The sequence below is a fragment of the Heliangelus exortis genome, chromosome 3 (genome assembly GCF_036169615.1).
Source record: "Heliangelus exortis chromosome 3, bHelExo1.hap1, whole genome shotgun sequence".
Taxonomy (NCBI): domain Eukaryota; kingdom Metazoa; phylum Chordata; class Aves; order Apodiformes; family Trochilidae; genus Heliangelus; species Heliangelus exortis.
The window spans coordinates 61,256,109-61,276,273 of record NC_092424.1 but is presented as its reverse complement, the minus strand read 5'-3'; the positions used below and the strand labels follow the sequence as shown (position 1 = coordinate 61,276,273).

Genomic DNA, 20,165 nt, shown 5'->3' with positions numbered 1-20,165 from the left:
AGTCAAAACCAGATCTGCTTCCATATATAGAGACCATAACAATAAGAGCTCAATAATGCTTCCAGAGCAGAAAAGTTGCCTTGTCTTGCTGTTGAGAAGCAGTAAATCTTACTTTAAAACTATTCCACAATTACAGAAAATAAGAAAAGCAACTTCAAAGATATCACAGAATTAAGAGAAGGTTGATGTTGGAAGGGACCACTGGAAGTCATCTGGTCCAAACCTCCCGCTCAGGCACAGGCACCAAGAGAAGGCTGCCCAGGCTCATGTGTAGTGCTCAGTCAGCCTCACAGTAAAAAAAGTGTTTCCAAATGTTCAGATGGACTTTTCTGTGGTTCAGTTTGTGCCCACTGTCTCTAGTAGTGTCACTGTCCTTCAGCTGCAAAAGATTCACAGTGATCTTATGAAGCTCAAAGCATCAGGCAACTTGGCTTTTATCACAACAATTTTACCAGAACAAAATCTAAGCTGGAAAGCAATTCACTGTCTCTGTTCTCCCTTATTATAAGGCCACAAATTCCACGTCGAACACATCTGACCTATATTTTGCCATATACTCTCTTTATGCTCTGGCTTGTAAAAGAGGACCAATTCTTTATCATTGTATGTTAAGTCAATCTTCTGTAAATAAAAAGCAAACAAATCCTGCAAACTGAGTCATTTTCTATACTCCTTATTTACACTGTGTTCCTACATGTTTACTTCCTCATGAAGACTTTCACCTTCAGGGAATTCTTCTCAGAAGAATTAATTCAGTGAATAACTCCTTGATTTATATTTCAAAGGTCAATTAAGAATTCTGCAAATGGCTGGCATCTCATCAAATTGGAAGAAGATTAAAACTTGAGTCATTAAATTTTTTTGATAAGCAGCGCAAATATGTGTGAAAAATGCTTGTTTGTTCTTTTGCCTCGGGCTTCCTTAGTGCACAGCTTAGTCTCACTTAGCACATAGGAAGGTACTTGGGGGAGGGAAAGACAGGAAAGGAATAGCAGAATTCTTAAGATCTCATTCATATACATTAATGTAAGTAAACAAACTGTAAAGCACTGAAGTTATGTTGTTGCAGCTTTTTTATCCTTCTATTGTATGACCTTGTACGTATACAAGTACGGGTAAGTTAAAGCATTTTAAGAGAGTGGGAGAGGGAGGAGGAAGAGTCAGAGCAAAAATGGGAAGGGATGGGTAGGAAATTACAAAGTACGAAGTCAACATTTTTCATCATTTAGGTGATGAAATAGAACTAGAGATAGTAACCATTTTAATTAACATGGAAGGTCAAAGACAAACATTATATTTCATTTTTCTTCCTATTATAAATTTTAATCAAGTACAGAGGTGTTAAGAGATGCATGCAAATTACTGTGGTTATTTTTTTTATATTAAAATTAACTTGCTTATTTAATACAAAAAATATTCACTATCCTGTCAACTCCAAACATGCGAAGAAATAGCATACAGATTTCAAGTTCAGATCTTTGATCAATATTTTTTTTAAGACCTAAAGCATTTTAGATCTTACAGAAAACTAGTATATTGATACTACAGATTGAAGACTTTTTTGTGCTAAATGCTCAATTAAAAGAAACATTTGGTTAATGTTTAGCACAGGACAACCCCTAATATTATAGGAAATTATCTAAAGGGCAGACCGGCATAGGAGCTCCGCTGGTAACAGAATATACAAAACTGTAGTGATCCACATTTAAAAATACTTCTGGTTTGGATTCGATCATGCTTTTTGTTTTTTTCCTCAAATTTTATTTTAAAAATTAAACATTTAAACTAAATTCTAAATATTAAAGAAACCTGCCAAATAACTTAAACATTCAGTCCATTACCTTTAGATGTTATAATCTTGTCAACAGCATTCCTTCACTACCAATCCCAATTTTACATTAATTCTGGAATTTCTTTTTCTATGTAATTATCCAATCTCACTTAGAATTTTAAAAATAAGTTAATCACTAGAGAAAGATGTTTCCTACATTTACAGTCTGTATTCAAAAGAAAGGATGGAAGGACACAGATGTTATTATCAGCTGACATTTAATCTATTGTTCCTGTAAGTCCATTTTCTTCATTGTATTTTCCACATACCTCCAGAAGATTTCAGTACATTTCTCTTAAGTCATGTGGAGTCTCAAAATGAAGGCAGGCAAACAGATCATGGCTATGTGATACCCTCCACAACTCCAACAAAGCTTTTATACCACTAATTTTGGGATTGCTGTTTTCATAATTGTTCATCTTCAGAAGGACTAACACAGTGACTTGTAAAAAAAACCAAACATTTCCAAAGACTATATGGCATCTACAATATAAAAACCAATGTACCCTACTCTACTAAGAACATTAAGATTTGTAATAAACAAAGTTCCTTCAGTTCCTATTCATTATGGCAAGCATAATCAACATCTCTCTCCTGTTCAGTAAAACACTCCTTGAAAAAGGTGAATGCTGAATCAACACCCAATTTACTGTATTTCACATATACACTCTCAAATATGAAAATTGATTCCTTGTACATTTCAAATTTTTATTTTAAAAAATCAGGTAAAACTTCAACTTCGCTTTTTCAAATGCTGCTGTAGTGATACTAGATCCTACAATTGATACCACAGTTTACTTGGGGAACAATCATAAATGCGATCATAATTAGGATTTTGGTTAAGGATCAAAGAGATGGAGCAGATGGGCTGCAAGAGACAAACATCTAAATGCAAATATATTTGTTAACAAGAAACTTGTTAAAAGAAGCTATCAAAGCACATGGAAGATAAGTGTTGATCTATTTAAGTCAGATAAATTTGAAAGTTTCTCCCAGCAGGAAAGCCAGCTGAAGTCTCCAAGCAATCCAGTAGCAGTCAGCACATGACTCAGAAAAAGAGCAGCAAAGATTTTTCCCGGTTGGCTTTTCAGAAGTCAATAGGAAACTCTCAGAATAGATCTGTATGAGTACTGTTCCCTCTTCAGCTTAATGCTACCGCTATTTGCTGCTCACATTAAGCAGAAAACACTGAATGCTGTATTGTGACAATGTGTTGCTTTCCCCCCAAAGCTACTATTTCTGATTTATTAATGGAAAAACTATAACCCTCCTAACCCCTAACTGCAATTTTCACTTGCTTTGTTGTAACCCATTAGCTGACACTGGGATGTCTACCTGAGAGATCTGGTCAAATCCCCAGCTCAACAAAGGCTGGCTTACCTGCCACAGCTGTCATGGAAAAGAAAAAATTCTTTAGCTACACTGTCTTTAAAAGGCTGAAATTGCAAAATATTACTACTTCTAAAATGCACTCTCTATTGTACATGAGGCTCCAAACCCAAGAAGCCGGCAGTACTGCCTGAGCAGCTTTGTATAGTTTAATAAGCAGCTTCATATGCTTTTTTATTAAAATTGTAGCGAAGCATACCTTAAATATACAGATATTCTACAAATAATGTAAAATAACATACAAATATTGCAGGCCTCTCAAGCAGACATCCATATGTCTCTTCCAGCACTGCTGCAATATCTGGAGATGGTACCTGTAATGGTCAGCTACACTGGACCAAGAAGAGAGGCTGGAGCACTATATGGCTTCAAGACCAGAGCTGCAGCATGATGCCCCTCAGGACCTCACTGCTGGTGACCATGATTGAGCAGGTGGGGTCATCCCATGAGATCTCAAATCTGAATGAGGCTTGGAGCAAAAGGAACCTGTCTCAGTGAAGTGGGGGCAGTAAAACAGAAGGGGAAAACAGGTTTCGAAGATGGGAGGGACAGGATGGAAGAGCAGAGGAATACGAGGCTGATGAGGGGGGGATTCTGGCCTAGGGCTGCTGAACTTTTGGCCACATCACAACCTCTCAACTTGTAAATCCTAAATCTTTTGACATTCCTGGTACAAACTTTAAAATGCTGCCACACTCTGAATATATAACAATAAATAAGTAAATAAATCTTTCCACAGAGCAACTTCCTGGAAACTGAATAAACTAAATTCTCCCCAAGACAAAGGCCAAGCTGCCTTCAGGGTTTTGCATTCCAGCACACTCCTCATTTTGCACCTTCAAAGCACACACCAATGCAATCACTTCTCCACTTCAGACTGAGCAGATAGGTCTGTTTTCAGATTGCACACGTGGAAACTAATGAATACATAAACAAGCTACAAGATCTGAAGGAGGCCAATTACAGTCACTGGAAACTAAAAAGTGACAAAACATGCAGCAAAAAAAATCCAAAGTAACCAAAATTGTTTTAATGTTACCTTCCCTCTGTAGGGAAAGACATTTAAAATAACGCTGAGGAGAATTTATATCACTTCTGCTTACAGTCACTATATGCTATGATGACTTTTTCAGCTGGGTTAAAAAGCTAGAAGCTATCACCAATTAAACCTTTTCCTCATACAGCCACTTTCTGGCCATCCTTAGAAGAGCTGAAGTATTTTTTCAGATCAACTGAAAAGATCATCAAGCAGCACTTTCTGTATCCTTAACCTTACTCACTGCTCCATTCTCTGTTCTTTCCCATTTAACAAAATCTGGGTTTGAAATGTACAATTTTACAACATCAAAAACACTCACTGCACACACAATTGCATCTGCCCACCAACAATTTATACTCCAGCTGTACTTGCACCTGTATGTGGCTGGAAAATTGCCTGTGACCCCTGAGATCTTTTGAGTCATTGCTTTTCAAGCTACAATCCCACAGATACATTCAGTCATAAATGGTTGATTGAAGACAGGTACTAAAAGAAGGAATACTCTGTGAATAAAAAACACTAACTTCATAAAACAAACAAAACCAATAATGCCTATGTATGTTAACCCTTTTAAGCCTTATTCACCCTATGATACTGGCTTGCAGACAATATCATAGCAACTGCCCCTCTCAAGCAGTTTATTTTTAATGGAAACAAAAAATTGTTTCATTTATAGTCTTCCAAAAAAAAAAAAAAAAACCTAGCTCATACATACTCTTATCCGTGTGATGACATCACACTAACAAGCTCACAATCAGGTTTAAAAAAGGAAAACCACAAAAAGTTGAAATAAACTGCAGATTCAAAAGAAATGATCTGACTCCTCTTAAAAAATTACTACCAATGCCTTGAAAAAGTCTTGAATCGAGGGTTTGATTTAAATGGTGCTGCATGCAAATTATACTGTCCTACAGATTTAACATGTATTTATTTTTCAGCAGTTACCATCAGCTAACCCAATTACCAGTGGGAGAAGAAAGCATGCTATTACCCAAGTAAGGAGTATTGCATCCTGCCTAGTACTGAGCAGACCTCTGAAGTTACTCACATCTGTACTACTCTTGACTAATACTGATTTGCGGCAGGCAGGAATCCACATAATTTAATTTTTTTTTTTTTTGTCCAATTGCTTGTCTATTTTTCCTGATTAACTTGCATTATCTTCAATTTTTAATCATAGATTTATAATCACTCTTAGTCAGCATCCTCATATACCTGTTTCCACAGGATCAGAGAGGTTCAGCTCAGAAGAGAACTTTGGAGGTCTCCAGTACAACCCACAGCTCAGATCAGGCTACAATACACAGGCGGCCTATTAGGTCTCCAAAGCTGAAGATCCCACACTGTCTCTTGCCACCTGCTCCAGTATTGACCACTCTGATGGCAAAAAAATATTTTGTAATATCTAATCAGAACTTCCTCATATTCCAACTTTAGTCCACTGCCCCTCTCATTCTATCACTACAGGAAAAAAAGCACAGCTCCATCTTTCCTCGTCTTCCAGACAGGTAGTTCCACATGACAAAGTCTCTCCTGATCCTTCTCTTCTCCAGGCTGAACAGACCCATCTCTCTTAGCCGCTCCTTGGTCGTCCTGTGCTCCAGTCCCTGACCAACTTGGTAGTCTTTTGCTGGACTCATTCCAGTATGTCCATGCTTCTCTCATGCCAGGGAGCCCAGAACCAGACACAGCACTTCAGATGTGTCTCATCAGTGCTGCACAGAATGGAAGGATCACCTGCTGCCTACTTATGGAGGAAACTTCTATCTCCCTTGCTTGTTCAACTCTGAATGAGCTTTGACTTTGCTGACTCTATCACCACATAGGCAGGCAATCTCTCCATACCCTCCCAAGTAGTCCATCCCTGCTATGGTCTCTGGGCACTTGATTTTGGGGGCCAGGCTCAGTTAGGATCACCATGTTCATCCATGATGGCTTTCTGCCACGCTTGCTCAACTCTGCACAACGCAACACTCCATCCCTGTACTATGAGAGGCTGTCCTTGATCAAACAGCTCTCCTGGGATCCTTTAGCCTTCAGGGCACCTGTCAGTGGGATCCTGCCAAGCAAGTCCCTGTAGAGGTCAAAATCTCCTCCTCAAAAATCTAATACAGCAATACTGCTGTTCATCTTCTCAGGATCTTCAACTCAAGTCTCATGGCCATTTCAGCTGAGGCTGCCCTAAACCATACTTGAACAGTTCTTCTGTGTTTGTGAAGGTGGAGCTTCTCCAAGTGTGTAATTGTGAGGACTGCTCAAGCTGAACAAAAGAAAGCTTTATCTGTCTCCTTTTCTTGATATGCTGTAGCAGACACTCACTGTAGTACTACATGCTGATTTATCATCTGATCATTACCCATAAGCTCTCTACTATTTTGTAGCTTTGATTCTTTCACCCATCTAAATAAAAATCTTTATATTAATTCTACATGAATATTACATTAATATAATTTTACATAAATACAAATTATATATGTAAATTCAACTGTATATATTATGAGTTACATGAATTTTATACAAGTGTAAGTAAATTTACATGGCAATTTTAAGGAGGCTTTTTTCACACTAGATCAGCTGATCAGATTGCAAAATTTATTTATCCTAGAGGGAACCATTTGGTCTTTTGCCTTCAAAGTTTCTTGTACACTTTTGCCCACAATTACTTTAATCCATGGTACACTGACCTTTTTACTGAATATGCTTCATTTGCTTGATGCAGCAGTTCTCTTCGTGCAGTCATCTGCTCCTAGGTAACCATCACATTTTAATTGGTGATAACTTCATCCTACTTATATACTGACTGAAATACAGTGGAGAAAGTTTCACAATATCAAGACATCTGTCTGGACTATATATACCTGACTGAAACTTCCAAAGCAACTTCTTATGTGGTTCTCCACATTTGAAGAGGGTACTTATATGCAAATGCATGTATCCACTCTGATTAATGAGAGGAACAGACACATCTCTTGGTTTCACACAAATCACAACACAAGGATACTGGTAGGACCATGCAATGAAAAACTTGGGGCTGACAGTGTGGAAATCAGATTATATTTATCATGAAACTAAAACACAAGCTGCTGTTTACAGGTGGGATGATCTAGCAACTCCCTGCCTGCCCCTCCTCCTTCCAGCTCCTTCATTCCCTTGTGCTGCTGGCTCTGATGCTTGTCAGACCTTTCCATGAGACAATGCAATGCTCTAAGGCAGCCACATCCAGAAAAACAACAACAGTATTTTCCCCGGGATAAAGAGTTACATCAGCTCTCAGTAAGCTTTGATGAGTAAGCCTAGCTAGGGAAGTTAGCTGAAGCAAGAAAGCAGGGAAGAAGGAGGAATAAAGAGTAGCAGAATAATCCCCTTACTCAACAGTAAGGCACTAGGCTGACTCACTGTGACCTGTGAAGCTACAGCCTAATTGGAAACTTACATTAACTTAATATCTACCTGCAACTTCAGTTTAATTAGAAAGCAGAGTTGTTTGCACCAGTCAGGAGGAAAGAGCCCACCTACAAAACCTGAAACAAAAGCAACCTGTCCCGAAGTCCCTGTAACCAGGAGGCACAAAGAGCCCGGGAAGCCATCTGCACTGCCTGGCCAAGGGACACTCCCTCCTGGCACAGCAGATCTCACTAAGATGCATGTTTTGTCTTGGTTTCTTTGAAGAAAGTCCAGAAGTTCAGAGATCTCAAAGTGATCCACAAGCCTGTCATAAATACATACCCAAGCAGAAGCCGATAGAAATTAAAGGCTGGGTTAGCAAGCGTCAGCTATACCAAAGATGAAAAATTAAGGACAACAGCTGCTTCTGTTGGAGTGCCATGCACTTGCTGATCCCTTGTTCATGGGAAGTAGTTAAGAGAAGCCAAATGCACAGGAGAAATGGTTACACTTCATACTGTTTGTTGACTTTTTCTAAAATAGTGTGCTATGTCTGATTCGTGTTTATACATTACTAGGTTTTCTTCCTCAACGGAATTAAAAATGGTTTGATCCAGAACAGAGTAAATAACTGTTATATCCTGACAGCTGCTCTTTATAAAGACAAAAGAGGAAGTTTTCATTTGGTTTTGTTGTGTGCTTTTGTTGTGTTTTGTTTTATTTTAAAACTGCATTGACAAAGAGCTCACAAATCCCTTAGTAATTACCATTTTGGTGCATATGTGGTTCCACAATACATCAGAACATAAGCATGTCTCCTAGTGCTGTGAAAGACACATCATCCTGAACCAGCAACAGCTGCCCCAATGCAGCATGCAGCCAACCTGTTCAATAATAGGAGGGACTACCTCTTCTACCTCAGGAACATTAGATGAACGGGAGTATCTCTGGATAGTCCAGCACTGCTTTCATAAAAGCTCTAAAAGCTATTTCCTCCAAAACAAAATAAGAACTAAATGCATTTTCAGTTTACAAAATAAAGAGCAAAACCAAAAGTGCACCCAAAAAAAAAACAAAAAAAGAGAAGGAATCTCACCCTTGTACTTTTATTAGTCCAGAGTATTTTTTGATTATATCATACTAGACAGCTGGGATTTTTTTTCAGATCTGGTAGGAGAGATTTAAAAGACTCAGTGAAAAACTAGAGCAGTGTTTTCATAGCTGCCTGGTAAGATATTTGTCTTCTGTATACTATTCCACTTAATAACACACTCTGCTACAAGCAAACACCTACCAGGAAGCCCTTTTCTTTCTCCTTATACTTAAGAGAACTTGACCTGGGTAGTGCATCGCTGTGTCCATCCTGCCTTTGTGGATGGCACAAAGAACCTTAACTTCTGAGCTAACTGCTGACAGCTGGATTCATCCATCTAGGCCAGGTTCACCATCCTCTGAAGAAGACAGGCTCATGCCAGGCTCATACCTACACCTCATCATCTCTGGAGCCCTGCTGACAACCACTGTCCACATTACACATTGGAAATAATAAACAGGATATTCTGTATCCACTCGAAGAGACGTAGCTAAACACATGCATCAAACTTCAGGGTGTGAGAGGACACTTTAGGACCCAAACACAGCTTCAAATAACACTAGAAGACTGCCCCATTTGGGGAACAGTAAACTTAAGGCAGCATGGCCACAACCCAAATATCCAGATTAAGCTCTCAGCACCTAGACACAGGTTTCTTCTTGGATGAAACTCAAAGGCTTAGTCTAGCAACAGGCCTTGAAGAATCCAGCATGTGTGCCATGTCAATGAAGACAAACTTGCAAGGAAATGGGAGTAAACCAAACTGACACTGCAAGTATCTGAAAACAGGATGGGAAAAGGAACATGTTCCTTCCCAGATCATTACCAGGCTGCCCAGTTGAACACCCAATAATCTCTCTTTGGATAGAACCAAGTGGTGGCCCTCCCTCTGACACATACTCCCACTCATGATGACCCATTAGGAAAGGAAGATTTTGAGGTTTCAAAGACCCCCAGGAAAACTCAGCTTCTCACCAAGTGCTACAAAACGCTGACAATCCCTCACCAGAGGGCGATGTAACTTTTGATAGCTTGGCTGTCTGAGCCTGGGATACAAATGACAGCTCTTGTGAAAGGCTTCTTGAAGGAGTCAACAGTGCTTTAAGAGGAAGGGAATGGGACAGGGGGGGAAAGTTACTATTTTTTCCTTCAAAATAGACAGTATGTAAAATGCAAATCAAAGTTAAAAATGCACGGTCTCATTTTAAGTACAGTTCAAATCTAATTAAAATCCATCCAAACTCTGGACAAAACCAACACATTTTATGACAAAAAAAACCCCACTGCATTTTAAGATTTATTTTTCTAGCAGGTCATGTTCCTCATAGATTTAATTTCTGAATAATATTCTGTAATATACACTATAACATATTTAAAGGAGGTTACACTTTCAAGTCCAGTAGAAGATGGGAAGAAAGACAGACAGCTTTGGCTGTCACTGGTATCTGTGGCACAGACATTACCCATGCTAATGACTAAGCAAGATTTAGAAAAAACACCACAAACTTCACATATGTTGCAAGTCAACACAACAGAATCTGTTCCCATACCTGACATAAACCTTTTCCTTCTCTAAAATATCCACCTAAACCTACATACTTGCAAATGAGGTCTGTGTGACCCTCAGCACTGAGTTCACATACATGTGTTGTCTGCTTTTGAACTTTTATGTGAAAGAGTCCAGCCAAAGGGTGCCTAACAAAGGATGCAAAGCCACCAGATGTGCTGATCAAATGCTACCCTCTGTGGGCAGGACCACATGAGCAGTGTCCATGCTCTGAGCCAAATGAAGCCACATGAGGTGCAGCACTACATTCACCCAGGTCTGGCCATCCATTACACTGCAAGGTAGCTAGAAAGTCTGGAGGCAAGGCAAACTACTGTTATTTTCAGGGGGAAAAATTATATATATATATATATAAACATACACAAACAGAGAGTGAAAATGATGGTAGGACAGCGTCACAACAGGCAGATACAACACTCAAAAGCAGGGCTGATTTGCTCTTCTCCATGCAAGGAAGCAGTGAGAAATCAACCAACCGCTACTCCTCAGCTGTGACTTGGGCTTCCAGCCTTGCACACACTGAACATTAAGTGCCCCAAATAATCTAGAACCACATCCTGTTCAAACCCTGTTTTCCCTGCAACTCTGACAGACTAGCACAGCACCATTTTGCTTTTTGTTCACCCTTCACAATGCTACCAAAATAGCAGCTTCTGGTAATGCACCTTATGACAAAGCACAGTTCCCCAGGCAGCAGCTAACTTCACATCAGCAATGAAACAATTCCAGTTACAGCCTGGGCTCCTGACTAATAGTGCTAAGAGTTGACAATAACATTTTCCCCTTCCCTAGCAGCGCTGCAGTGATGGCTGATATCCTTTGAAGATATCATGATCCACATATCAGAAGCTAGAAAGCTGCACCCCGCAACAGGAGGCTGTGTCACAAGCAAGGATACTATTATGAATGCCTTGATGATACCAGTATGGCAAAGGTAGACTTTCCCAAGATTAACTTTCTACTTTGGAACTCTCTCTCACAGATTTCTCACCCTGCTTTAATTTATTACTCCAGATTCAGAGTAATAAACCAGTATGTTTCAAATACTGAACTGGGGGGAAAAAAATAATTACAAAAAAAAAAAGGAAAAAAGAAAAAAGAAATAAGGAAAAAAGAAAGAGGGGAGGGGCAATGGGGAAGGGGGAGGAAACAAAAGGGAAAAAGGGAAAAATTTTTAAAAAAATTAAGGAAGAGAAAAACAGTTTCTCAGAAGGCTGCATTTCATACAGCTTCCACTGGAGTCCGGTTACAAAATACTCAGAATAACAATCAGACCAGTTTTCTGAAGTGTAATTGATATCAGTAAAATAGGCTTATTTGACACATACAAGCCAGTAAAAAAATAAGCTATTCAGGAACAAAGCATGGGAAAGGTAAGAAAAAAATAAAGCACAACCAACCATCACTCTACATAAGCAGGTGTAGCAGCTGCCCTTGAAGATGAAGTGTATCTTGTGCAAATACAGCAAGTAATCTATTTTAAATGTTGTTTTTCACCATCCAAATGAAACAGAACAAATCCATCTGTACCAAAAAATGCAAAAGCTGGCAAACAGATGTTACATGTGAAAGTTATTTCTATTACTACAAAAACATTACTTATACTAACCCTGCACCTTAATTCCACGATTTAAAAAAATTGCTTATCTACATGTACCAAAGCACTGCTATGCCATGGGTCATCTATAAAGCCTTCCTGCACCCCTCTTCTCCACTTTACATCAAGTGAGGTGTGCTTCAGAACAACAGGGAACTCTTGGGATTGGTCAGTAGATTGATGAGTGCACTGTACGGAATGACCCAAATAAGGCCAGGAGGTTTACAGATGTTCTTTAGGTAGACATAAATTGCACTCCACTAACAAGATAGGCTTCTTTCTGTTAAAAATGCTATTAAAAGTATAGACAAGAAGCCAACCACAATGCTTACTGAATAAGAAATGCAGTGGAATATGATTTTCTGATCAAAGAATTACTTAGAATAAATACAGCTCTGTAGTATTAGCAAGGTAAACAACAAACAAGTATTAGTTAACTTCTGGGACAAGGAGAGCACAAAGCCTGAAGTATTTAAAGAGGAAAAAACAATTATCTCAGCCGTCTCAAAAAAAATGTATCTACCCCATCACATAAAGAAATGCAAAAGCAGTAGAGACAACAAGAATTTCTTAGCAGCCCCAAACACACATCCAAGTTTTTGCAATTAATTTCATAATGTAATGATCCAGACAAGCTTAATCAAGCTTTAAAACAACTACCTTCCTGAACCAAATTTGCCATTCCATGAACTAGTCAATAAATTCCCTGGTGCATAGTTTATCTGATCTATTACCTTTTACACTGAGAATGCAAGCCATGCAGCACACCAAACCCCTGAAAAGCCCAATCTCAACTGCTCAGTGGACTGGTAAACTTTGTCAGCCTGTTTATTAAAATAAAGAGACCCAGAAAGCATTCTGTTTAAACTTCACCCCCCTGTAGTGCAAACCAGCAAGCTGGTGCATCATGTGCGGACCAGCATCTCCAAGGAAGAGCCCAATAACCCAGCACATGGTGAGAGTTCTGTTGCTTGCTCTTATCTTTCCAACATCTCAGGAAACACCCAGCTCTCACCAGACACTGTTAACTTCTGTCTGACTGTACCTTTACAAACCCACATAATATTAATTTATTCATGGGTTGGTGGTTTCATCTCTACAGGAGAAAAATTCATGGTTAAGTGAAGTAAAAGGCCAAAAGTATTGCCTTTATGACATCTACATTACAGCTTTACCTTCCTGAACCACATACATATGAAATCTATATTAAAACATAAATTTCATGACCTTCTGGCTCCCCTCTCTCATTTATACATGTCGTAAGAGCTTATGTTGGTTCTGTGCTGAAAGCCATTTTGGGTCACGCAGGTGACATAAAAGCTATTTCTTTTCTGTAAAAGGCAGAACTTAAATAGCACACTACTGACCTTCAGATCACAACAATACTCAACACTATTTGTACAGCAAAATTAAAGTTGCACACGAATCTAAGGGTGCAATTTTCATATTTCTTCCAGGGGGGCCCAGAGGTTTATTGAACTCCCGTACCCACCAGGTCCCATGGTCCTCATCAGCTGCACCAGCACAACTCTTTTTACAGCTGTACAATGAGCTAGGTCAAGGATCTGACCACTGCTGCATAGGATTTTTCTCCAAAAATTGGTTATTATTTTTAATCCACAGCAGTTTCCTGACTTGACTTACTGCACAACCACATGCACATCAGAGAAACTGGAAGGAGGCAGCAACAAGGGAATGCCTCTGAGAATGATGTGATAGAGTAGTGAGCAGCCAGAGGGATTCTGCCTAAAATCCATAAAAAGGACATTACCAGCAAAGTGTGGCCTAAGATTACTTGTCAACACACTTCCTTTCATCTCCATTGCCTCTTGTCATGAAGAAATCTTGCCATTCTGAAATAACCCTCCCACTTTGCACCAGAGGTCCACAAACATCAGACTAAACCAGAATACATAATGTTGTACTGCTCAGTACTCTTTTGCTTTTTGCCCTTTTTAATGGGACAATATATAAGGTCACTCATCACTTCTGCAAAGCCAAAAAATTAATTTCTGCAGTTCTCTTCACTATAAAAAAAAAACTGTATTGCTGAAACACATTCAAATACTGAGTAGCATCTTTAGATGTTTAATCCATACTCCTTTAGTCATGCCAGACCACAAGGGGAACTAAGAACTTCCTTCAGTATTGTTAATTTATTTTTCTCAGATTTCTACAAAACCAATGCCAAAATATTAGCAGACATCCAACTCGGGCAAATTATCCATCTGAGAAATCAGAAACAAGATGTCCATCTCAGGACATCTCTATTGTCTGCTGTAATTTAAATGTTCCTCAAATTGCACTTGTATCTAGGAGGGTAATAGCCCTTGCATTAAAAAAGCCCTTCATTAAGTGGCTCCCTGTCACACAGCCCTATTACAGCCTCTCAAGCCCTGACCAGGCACAGCCTCAGAATAATGCTGCTTTCAACAAGCAAAGCAAACAGGGTAAATAGACCACCTTCTCTACCTGAGGGTAAAACCAACAGTAAATATTTTATTAATATGGATAAAATCACTTCCTCACACAATTCCAGTGATAAAAGAAAGCACTATTATTTCTCTCATGCAAAAAGCAAAGTTTCACAGAAGCACATCATGAATAGCACTGTAAAATAACTGAACGAAATCTATAGCCAAAATTGAGTTTCACCTTAATAGCATTACTGAATTTCCATCTCTTAAGGCATCGTGTATAAAAATCATACATCTGGAAATATAATACATGATTTAAAAGGTTTGTTTCAACATACAGAAGATGTCTTTCTTCACAGATACTAAGACCCACAGGGAAATACTTTGACTTCATTTTTGTTACCACATCTACAAAAACACAGCACTTGGTTACAGACTTTGCTTCACACAAAGCACAACTCCACAGGAAAAAATATTTTTAAAACCCTGAATAGGGAATGAAGAAGATTATTAGCTTTGCTTACTTCCTGCTACAGTACACAACACCAACATGTATTAAAGAGAAGTCACATGCAGTTCAAAATAAGGAAAAAGAGCCAGGTCTTCCCATGATTTATAGCAAATGCATGAATCTCTGATACACAAGATACTGGAAGTCCTCAAGGAGCCCACAGAGTTTAAGACAAAACTGACAGGGAAAATGTGAATTCATTGAGGACATCACATATAGATACTGTTTCTAGCTAAGGAAATTTCTATATGCCAAACAGCTGTCAACTGGGAGAGCATTCAGGGCATGATCACTACTCATTTGCTCTACCTCTGCATCCTTCCCTAGGCAGCTGCTAATGGCTTCCCTCAAAAGCAAAAGACCTTTAGCTTGATCTAGCATAGTCCCTTTGTATGCTCTTAGAAATCTAACATTGGACACTAGGTGTTTTCCAACGTTTTAATAAGTAAGCTAAAGGTTTTCTCATTTAATCTGCACTCCCAACTATTTTTATAAGTTGGTATTTAAAGCTGCACATAATTACACCCTCTAAGCGCCCACTTTATTTCAAAACTAATTATTATGTACTACATTTATTTTTCCCATAACAGAAGGTAAGTGGCTTTTGCCTTTGCTCATGATTTGAGGAATATAGTGTAGGTCAGTATAAAGAAATTCTGAAGCTGCAATATTATACTTGTTTTGTAACAATAGTAAACAGAACTGCTATACCTTTTCACTTGGACAACTGTTCTGATTTTCATAGAACAACAAGGTATCTGACGTTAGGTCTGAAATTTCCCATGATTTAGCCTTCTCTAAAGCACAACACCAAGTTAAATTCCTCCCATGAATCAAAAGTAAAAAATTAACTTGTTGATTTTTTCCCTTGATTTTTACATGTCCTTTTCTCTTTTTCATATATATATATATATATTTAATAGGACTTTCTGAAGCTACTGAAGAACAAAAGTTGGCATTTCAAAACTGAGTACAAACCTTTATGACTACAATGATTCTAGATGAATCTGGTAAAGCTGCATACTCCACGTAAGAGTATTATCTTTTTAACATAATGGTAAACAGTGCTCCTTCTGAGACAAAGCTGTACTGCAATACTTATTCCTCTCACTAAGGCCAAGGCCAAGACACTGTATTTGATTCCAGAGAGATGTAAGAGACATGGGCTTCAAAAATTACAAAGGGCATCCATGGAAGGAACTTCAACACATGCACTATGGAGCTTTGTGCCTAGCTCAAAGATTACAGAGCCTGAGAAGAAGAGATGGAAAGGAAACAGTCTCTGCCCTAGCACATCACTTTCTGTGCTGCTCAGCTATTCTGGGTGCCCCTTCTCCCCCCTCATTCTCTGACTGAACAGCAAAAAGTGGGCAGCATGATGTGCCTAGGACATCCCTGTCAGAAAAGCCAGAATTTTTCGAAGTGAAAAAACCAGTGATTTAATTTTACCTGTACATGCATTGTGACATCTTATTCTACTCAGGTAATTTCTTCAGGAGCAGTGAGCTGCTTTCTAACCTACAGTTTCAACAGTAATCAGGCAGGGTCAGCAATGTTAAAAAAAGGCATGGCAGATGTTTGCACACAGTTATTTCCCTCCTGCTTTGGCTTGACCCTCTTGCTGCTCCACTTCCTGCAGACCCACCAGAGGAATTCAGTGCTCATTTTAGAACTGTGTTACATGCTTAGACTTAATTTAAAACCATGCTCCTTCAAGCACAAAGGAGCTCAAATATTTAGATATAGTACAGATATTAAGAATCTGAAGACTGAACTTAAGCTCATCTGATAAGACTACTTAATTTTAGTCTGGATTTCAATTACCAAAAACATGTAAACACTACTCCAAAAAGTTTATAATTCTAACAAGAGGAGGAAAGTAATAATAATCAGATCTTCTTATGTATCAGTTTTGGACTGTCTCTGAAACATGCCTTTATCCTGCAAGATTTTACTGAGCAGCCATGATTTCACAGACAGATGTGAATAAAATTACTTTCTCCAGAAAAGTCCAATTGCTGCACTCAAAGGAAAAGGGTCTCTAGTAGAAATGAACAGAAACCAAGTGGCAAAACCTAAGTGTAAAAACTACCTAAGGATGACAGGTATGTCATTTGGGAGAAGTACAAAGCAGCTATCCTGTCATGTAGATTAATTCAAAACACAATTCTTCAAATTGTTTTCTTCCTAATACAAAGTATGCCTTAAGTATGAGAATACCAAATTCTTTGCAAAATGAGGTTTCCATCACACTTAAAATGCCCCCACCATTTTAACAAGCCACGCAGACTCCGAAAAGCACAAAAATTAAAAGTAACTAGTACCTGTCTTCCTAGGGGAGCTATTATTTTGAATTTGTTAATACAATACCATCAGCATCATGAATGTCAAGGCTTCAGGACTTAGATTTAGTCTTCCATATGCAAACTTGAAGCATCAAGCAGTCAATTAAGTAAAGTGTGGACCTTGCTTAATTAACATTTTCTAAGATAAGGGGCATGGTAACAGCTGCTTGTGTCAGAGACTCAAAAGGAGGGGAAACACAGCTACTTAAGAAGCAAAATTACATACACTAAAAACCATTAATAATGCACAACAATATATAAAGAAGAAAGGAAGGAATGGTGCAAAGGTTAGGTTATGTCTGAGTGGCAACATTTCCCACTCCTTCTACACACATACCTCACTTCACAAAACCTTTTAGATACAAATAAAACAGCCATGACCTTTTTTCCTCCTCTGCGTGATTAATTACTTAATGTACTATTAATTGGAAAATGTAACTGAATTTCAAATGCTTTCATTTTCTCAGCATATCATGCTGTCTGGGAAGTGCCGATTAAGCAGTTCATCAAAGGTGAGCAAGCAAGGTCATGCAGGCTGTACCTCTTCAGTTATTCATTACCTGTCCTAAATAGTAATTAACAATGGCAATATTTCCATAAATCAAAGCTTTTCTGATTACCTTCAGATGATGAGTGGTTGGGGGGAAGAGAAGAAAGGAATTTGTGCATGGGGTTTTGCATGTATCCTGTTTTCTACCATTTGTTCTAATGCATACCTGAATAATTCAATTGATACATTTAGATGTCATTTAAGATGCAGAATTTCACTGCAAGTCAACAAGAACACGCAGAATAAAGAAGAGGTTATGGCTTCCTTTTTCTTCTCCCCTTAACTCGAGAGGGGAATTTGACCTAAGGTTTCTGAACTACCAAGATTCCTATATTTATTATACTTGTTTATTTTATTACCTCCACTATAAATTTTTAAGTGGAGACCAGAGTATGGCCTTGAGACATATTCAGTGAGGATCTGAGTTTCTTAATAGAGAAACTTTTCCCTTCAGCATATGAGGAGGTTCTCACCTTGAGGCATCTCGGGTGGCAAATAGTGAGGCTCCTGAGCACTGACATGGACCCAGTCGAAGTCATCATACAAGTCTTGGTGGTAGTCACAGGGTCCAGGACCATCATCGAACGTACATCCCCCTAGGGAAGAAACTTGTTATTAGATTACTTAAAACCAGAGCTCTTCCAAGAGTCAAGTGGAGGTGTTCCTCTGGAGCACACCTCAGATGTAGAGCCCATGCAACCCATGGTAACATTTACAGACTTGTCTGCATAGAGCTAAAACCCATGAGTAGCTCATCACGTTCCTCTCCCTTTTTAAAATGTCCCTGGTTCACACAACCAGTTTTGCCCAAGAGCACCTTCCGTCAAACCAGAGGGTCACAGACTGAGTCACAGAGCCCAATAGAAACCCAGCCCAGTGTCTGTGTGTCAAAAAGCAATAGGCTATCCAAAACAAGGGGAAAAATGGAAAATAATGGACAAGTCTCAAAAGGTAAAGTTGTAAATTAACATCTTCAATGCACTGAAAGCACAAGGAGTACAGTGACAAGAGGATAAACAGGGTACTCAAAACAAAAGCATACGAAATAATAAAAATTATTTAGAAGTGAAATAATGGCTACAGAGTGAATTGGGTAATGTTGTTTTATTAAATCAATCTAGCATAGCAGAACAAAAATTAAAAGACACTTTTTCAGGGTCACACAAACAAATATAACAACCTTGCAACAATAGTTGTAAGGAGAACTGACAGGGAGAAAGTAGTAGAAGAATGTAAATCCTGGGGAAAAAAAAACCTACGTAGCACAGTAATGTCTCGTATGTCCCATTCTGTAAGATTTTTATTATATTTTCCCCTCAAGACAGTAGAGTGGAAAAAGAAGAAAACACTGTGATCATGGGAAAAGATCAAGGTTTGAAACACAAGAAACAACAGAATCAAAAGATCACAGCTGAAGTAGAACACAAACTCAAGAAGGCACATGAGTTGTCATGAGTTTAGTTGTACAGCATCTGTTACCTCCATTCATGGTACACAGTCCTTGAGTTTGCTTCTCCTGCTCAAAAATAAAAGGCATGACCAGCAAAGAGTGAAAGAGAAAACACAGTGCATTTGTTTATATTTACACAGTATTTTTTAACACAGAAAAAAGTTACATAAGAAATCTAGAATTCTGTTATAAACAACTCCTGGAAATCAAGGGCAATATTTCTTGCAACCTCTCCTCTCTTTCCTCAGTAGTTAGGGTTAGTGAAGATCAACGCAATCAATGACTGTTATTACAAAAAAAAAAAAAAAAAAAAACCTTCCTGTTAGGAAAACACCTCTGGAATAACAAAAGCATTTGTAATAACCTCATTGTCTGACATTTTGAATACAAACTGTGGGACAAATACCACAGGTCCCAAGAAAAAAAAAACAAAATCCTTATTACAGTAAATTTCTGTATCACCATATGATGAGTACCTGAAATGCTATGAAGAACAAATGCCTGTCATCCTCTCACCAATCCACATTACATCCTAGAGGAGAACCAGCTGCACATGGGTAGGGGAAAAATGAGCTGTGTCTAGTTCTGGGCTTTCCCTTTCAAGAAAGACAAGGAACTACCAGACAGAGTCCAGTGGAGAATTATAGGGATGATCAGGGGACTGAAGCATCTCTATTATAGTTCTGTTCAGCTTGGAGAAGACTGAGAGGGGATCTTATCAATGCCTATAAATAGTAACTTACAGGTAGGTATCACTAGGACAGGACCAGACTCTTCAGAGGTGCCAAATGACAGGACAAGGGGCAACAGGCACACACTAGAACACAGGAATTTCCATCTGAACATAGGGAAAAACCTCCTTACTGTGAGGGTGACAGAACACTGGAACAGGTTGCCCAGAAAGGCTGTGGAGTCTCCTTCTATGGAGATATTCAAAACCTGCCTGGACATGATCCTGTGCAACCTGCTCTAGGTGACCCTGCTTTAGCAGA

General features: G+C 38.7%; 1 protein-coding gene across 6 annotated transcripts in view; it reads right to left on the bottom strand.

The window, feature by feature from the left end:
• Positions 1 to 20,165, bottom strand: part of PTPRK (protein tyrosine phosphatase receptor type K) — a 389,642-nt gene that overhangs the window by 284,417 nt on the left and 85,060 nt on the right. For all 6 annotated transcript variants that reach the window (XM_071740971.1, XM_071740972.1, XM_071740974.1 and 3 more), the window contains exon 2: positions 18,197 to 18,319. In XM_071740971.1, coding sequence (XP_071597072.1) covers positions 18,197 to 18,319 — 123 coding nt within the window. The remainder of the gene's footprint in view (positions 1 to 18,196; positions 18,320 to 20,165) is intronic.